At 32.5% G+C, this 5652-nt stretch overlaps 1 protein-coding gene across 1 annotated transcript; it reads left to right on the top strand.

The window, feature by feature from the left end:
- The first annotated feature begins 511 nt into the window (after positions 1-511).
- On the top strand, positions 512-4043 carry LOC135073537 (uncharacterized). The gene is made up of 6 exons (XM_063967714.1): positions 512-1246; positions 1481-1725; positions 1952-2005; positions 2416-2568; positions 3041-3127; positions 3246-4043. The coding sequence occupies exons 1-6, from the start codon at positions 1146-1148 to the stop codon at positions 3794-3796; spliced, it is 1191 nt and encodes a 396-aa protein (XP_063823784.1). The 5' UTR covers positions 512-1145; the 3' UTR covers positions 3797-4043.
- The last annotated feature ends 1609 nt before the right edge of the window (positions 4044-5652 follow it).

Here is a 5652-nt window from a genome sequence, read left to right as displayed (position 1 = left end):
TTAGCTATTTATCCATCGAAGTTAATAAGGGAGAAGAAATAAGACTAATTTTATTATTTGCCTGCCGCGACCCGGTTTTTACGAACAATGACGATGACGAACGATGAACCAGTAACGAGGAGCACACTTAGGCCCGGTTTTTTGATTCTTAGTTAAAATAACTAATTGTTAAATTTTGCTACTAATGGTTAAATATTAACAAAATGTAAACTAATGGTTAAAAAATGTACTAAAAGTCAAGCTAACCATTGTTCGAAAAACATTTTTTCCGATATTTAACCACTTGTCATTTGACATCTGTCAAATTTGACCATTGGTTATTTTAACTACGAATCAAAAAACCGTGCCTTAGCAATGCTTCCAGGTTGCGCCTCGGTATCAATTAAGTAACATTTTCCGTTAAGTTTACTTTATGGCCAACTAAAGGACTTTTGCCGTCTCCATGGACAAACTCGAAGTATGATAACTACAGTCATTGTCAAAATTTTGCACTGCCATTGCCAGTGGGTAGACACTTCTCGTACAAAAACTAGTCTCTATATGTAGCAATTGATATACAACCTTATCCCTTAAGCAATAAAGTGCATTTTGGATTGATTTCACTATAGCAGGGGAACCCGCGGATCAATACCACCATACTAAAAATAATTGTTAGTGTCCTTATGTTGGTAGTATTGTTAGTTTGACAAATGAAAAAAAATGTCTGTCAATTGAGTTTGAGTTTTTAACCGGCGAATTGATTCGTGTGAAGTTATTTTCTCAGATTTGGTGCAATATTACTGTAAATAAACTTTTCTGTCGTTTACGTTGAGTTGATTAAGTTCCTCCGTATCGGGCGTGATAAAGTTTGCTGTTCAGTGTTATGTTTTTTGTGAGATAGAGACTCTTTTAAATAAGCTGTGTTTCAACTTCTACAGAAGTTTAAACTCTTATTTACTTTTCTGTTTAATGGGTATGTTATCTACTTACTTGAAATATTAGATCTATTACAAATCTATTTTTCATTAAAAACAACCCTATGTGATGAAAATGTAAATGTACTTTCAAAACTGGTAAATGCATGAACCAGGGCATTGACACTGGTTGGAGAGAAATTATAGGCTTTGTTTAATTAATACCTATTTCATTTTAGGCTTCTACTGATAATGGAGAGTAGAAACAACAAGAAGTGCGTTATTTGTAATAAGAGGCGAAGTCGTGGTGGATTACCCTTACTTTTGAGTAGATTTCCTCTGGATTCTGACCGGTAAGTTTCTAATAACACTCATTTATTACAAGATAATTTTACTGATTGTGTAAACTTAAAGGCTGGGATTAATATTTTTAATCATACAGTAAATAACCATAACCAATTTTTAATTTCAGTATTTTGTTTCGTACTCTGTAAATGAATTGCATAACAATACTAAAAGAAATTAGTTGATGAATAAAATTCAGTTTGTTATTCTTTTTCTTTTCTAATAGGTATTTCTTATTTCAGTTGTCGAATGTGGGTTAAAAATGCTGGCATAGAAGACTTAGCATATGTACCTATTGAAAAGTTACACCAACTTAAGTTTGTGTGTGGTGGGCACTTCACTCCTGAATCCTTCAATGCCAAAGGAACTCGGCTGAAGAACTCAGCTATTCCAACACTGGAATTGAGCAATCCCATCTTGCCAGATGAAGTTTTGACAGAGTTTCCTCTTCATGTAAAAGACTCCAATAAAGAAAACCTCAAGACAGGTATGATGATGACTTCAATTATTTTTTTTAAATTTAATTTACTGTCTATCAATTTTTCTGAATTATCTAGATGTCTTAATTAAATTTTCTTTGGTTTCCAAAACAAACCAACCGAATGCAATTTAACAAGGTTCTTTCTTTGTAACCACAAACATGTGTTGTATGCTTATCAATAAATAATATACATATAATTTCAATTATTAATTATATCTATACTTTGTTACAGTTCTTTATGATCATTCATATTGCATTCCAAAGAAGTCAAATCCAGTTGAACGAGGTATGTTTATCTAAAATTATACTAATAATATAAAAAGGAAATATTTAATTGTTTGTTTGTATTTGATCGGCTCCGTAACTCGAAGCCAAGATAGCCTAAAGTGCGGGTTAGAACCCCACAGCTTGAATATTGTAGTAAACCCACTCGTAACACAATTTAGCTTAGAATGAGGTGTTGAGTTAGAGGGACTTTAGTAATTTGTGTAATACAAATTCTTCAAAAAAAGTACCGGACCAATTTGAAAAATTTTAGGCAATCTACATTAATTAGCCAGGTCAGCTAGTTTAATAATATTTATAAGCTAGTAATTTTTAATGTGAGCAAGACATGTACTAGACTGATTGTACCCTAAAGTTGGGTAAGAACATGACATTTTATTACCCAATTCACATTTCATTATCTGCTTTCAGTTCCCCTTACAACTACAACCAAACAACTAAATTCAACATGTTTGGGAGCTGTGGATATACCAGATTCTGGTATTTCTGCGAAAACAACTTTTGAACCTCTTCCTTCTACTTCCAATGCACCAGAACATATGACCTATAAACCCATTACTCATGGTAAGTGTACAAACTAATTATTTACCTTCTAAAATATGCCTTCCCTCAAACTAAAGAATGCCACCCTGGATGCGTTCTGCAGTCTGCAGTCAGGTCAAAATGAACTTATATGTACAACATTCTAGGTTTCTGTACATTTTATATTAATGCAATTTGACCGTGCGGATACGAACAAAGAACGCAAAGCACACGTGACTGATTGCCTTATCACGACCACTTACAGATTGTCTTGACATACCCGCAGACCGCATCCAGAATGCAGAACATTAAAACCTCTAAATGCCTTTAATTTAATATTATGTCATTGTAGGTGGGCCCACGCTTCATATTTTATGAGAAGAGCTATCATTATCCTGTCTTTGCATTTTTTTAAAACTTGATAATGATAAATGATTGATTGATTTGGAAATAATATGTTTCATAAAACAACAAAATAAATTTTAAACTAATTTGCATATTTATAATATTTCAGATGATAAAAACATTTGCCATCAAGATGCACAGGCAGAAATATTAGTCCACAGTTATAAAAGACCTAAGAAAAACATTGAAATGAAAGGTAAGATAAAACATACCTAATTTAAAAAACTAAGTAAAATTGCTGATTAATTAACCAATATTCAATTCAATTTGCTTTAATGTTGTTTTTTTTACTAATGGAAATGTTTTTATTACAGACACTTCATCAACATTTACAATTAAAGAGAAGAGGCTTTGGCGACAGTTACAAAATGCAAAAAAAACAATAAGGAATATAGCGAAGTCAAGAGTGAATTTAGACAAGTTAGATTCGGAAGTGCTGTCATCGTTAGTAAAGGATGTAGTGCAGAATAACAAAAAAAAGTCACAAGGAAAAAGGTGGACTGTAGCCAACAAAATATATGCTTTGGCTATATTTAAACGGTCCCCTAAAGCATACCGCTATATGCAAAAGCTGTTTACGCTACCAAGCACTAAAACGCTCCAAAGGATTTTAAAAAATATACCAATGGAGCCTGGTATAAATAAAAATATAATTGATATGTTAGAGGCAAAAGCATCAAGTATGCCAAAGGAAAATAAATATTGCTCGTTAATATTTGACGAGATGGCGTTAAAGAAACGGATAATTTATAACGAAATTGCTGATAAAGTGGATGGCTACGTGGATTATGGAGAGGGCGAGAACATGGGACGAGAAAAGAAAATTGCAGACCATGCGTTAGTGTTTATGATACAGGGTGCTTAACATAAATACAAACAATATATTGCGCACTATTTTGTGGAAGGCACAATACCAACAGCAAAACTGGCAAAAATTATATCGGACATCATCAAAAAATTAAAAGAAATCGGATTTGTGGTTCTAACAACAGTTTGTGATCAGGGATCTACAAATATAGGAGCTCTTAACATGTTAAAAAGAAACTGTGGACAAGGCATAGATAGCAACTTTTTCTCTGTAAATAATGACAAAATTTTTATAATCTATGACATCCCTGGGTATTTCGCCAAAAATGGTCAATTTTGCCTAATTTCCTTGGTACAAAATATATTTTTGTTTTTGACTATTTTTAGTTTCCCATTGTATTAAGTAGCAAAAACTAAGCTAATATATCCAAAAGGGGTGTCATAATTCGTTTTAGAAACAAAGTTATAAGGTCATGAATTTTTGGTAGCCAAGGAAATTATTATAAATATTTTTTTCTCTAAGTTTTCTTCAGTGATTTGCTTTTTTTTGTTCGACCGATTTTTGTGTACCTTCGCAAGTAAACATACCAATGAATATTGTATCATTACAACCTTTTTACACAACTAAGGAAGATAAATTCAGCAGATTGAGTTAAGAGTTAAAAACAAGTTGTTCTATATCTATTCTGATACCCATTTCTTAAAATGTAAATTTTAAACTTATTCCAATAAAGAAATACTCAAAATTTGACTTTACGCCGAGTTAAAAATGGACTTTTATAATTTCTTAGGCCGTTTTATGCCACGGAAAACAAGGAAATTAGGGCCAAAGAAATTAGATTTATGCCTAAAAGACACCACAGACAAAAACCTATTTACCTTATGCATTTACTATTTAAATCATGGGTTTACCCCTACAGACACTACATCTGTGTAAATAAACAATAAAATTAATCCATTGTTTAGCTGCAAAAAACCGTCCAAAGAAATTGACTTTTTAGTAAACAAAAACCCAAGGAGGGACCTACTTATGCGATTTGTCGCGAAACTGATCAACGAAGTACTGTCCTGGCTCGATGGCCTCTTGGGACCAAATGGCCGAGTGTAACGGTGCAGTGCATTACATTCTAAATTCTTTCGTTTCGTTACTACAATGGTCGAAAAGAAGACCCAGGGAAATTATACTTTTGACTCGGACAAGAATTTAACTTCACTTTATTTCCTTCCTTTAAGTATTTGACATTTAAAGTTTTTATTTTCCGATAGCCAAACGTTTCTCAAATATAAAGAGAGTGCTATTAGAATGAAATTACGCTTCAATTTGTTATAATGTGCCTTCATTTTGGCAAACAACAGTAATGGACATAACAAGGAAATTAGAAAAACGACTTTTGATTAAGTTTTTCTACGGTATTATTTGTAGTTTCTGCTATTGTAATAGCAAAAACAAATAAAACTTTTGATTAATTTTTCCATAAAAATAGTTTTATACAAATAAATATAAAAAAACATGTGTTCGCCTGCCTGGACACAGAAAATTTACTGTTTCGGCGAAATACCCCCCTCACTTGTTCAAATCATTACGAAACAATTTCTTTAAAAGTGGAAATATGTCTTTCGATGGAAAAATTGCACAATGGAGGCATTTGGTAGTTGCAGAAGAACACAACAGAAATTTTTTAAATTTTAAAAAACTGAATAGTACCATTGTAAATCCAACATTCAAAACTAAGATGAGGGTGAAGTATGCTGCGCATGCTCTGAGTAATACCGTGGCAGCTATTTTAAAAATGATGGCATGGAAAGAAGTTTCTGATTGCAATGATACAGCATTTGTGATTGAACAGTTAGATAAACTATTTGATTGTACAAATGGTCCATCATCTTTAAATGACGTAAAGAAAGGGATCCGGG

Source organism: Ostrinia nubilalis, chromosome 7 (assembly GCF_963855985.1).
Source record: "Ostrinia nubilalis chromosome 7, ilOstNubi1.1, whole genome shotgun sequence".
NCBI lineage: Eukaryota > Metazoa > Arthropoda > Insecta > Lepidoptera > Crambidae > Ostrinia > Ostrinia nubilalis.
The sequence above is the reverse complement of the archived record's forward strand: the minus strand, read 5'-3'. Positions and strand labels throughout refer to the sequence as shown.

Coding starts and splice junctions, on each gene's coding strand:
- LOC135073537 (XM_063967714.1), top strand. CDS start 1,146: ATGGAGAGTAGAAACAACAAGAAGTGCGTTATTTGTAATAAGAGGCGA. Junction 2,569..3,040: donor CTATAAACCCATTACTCATG/GTAAGTGTACAA, acceptor ATAATATTTCAG/ATGATAAAAACATTTGCCAT. Junction 3,128..3,245: donor GAAAAACATTGAAATGAAAG/GTAAGATAAAAC, acceptor TTTTTATTACAG/ACACTTCATCAACATTTACA.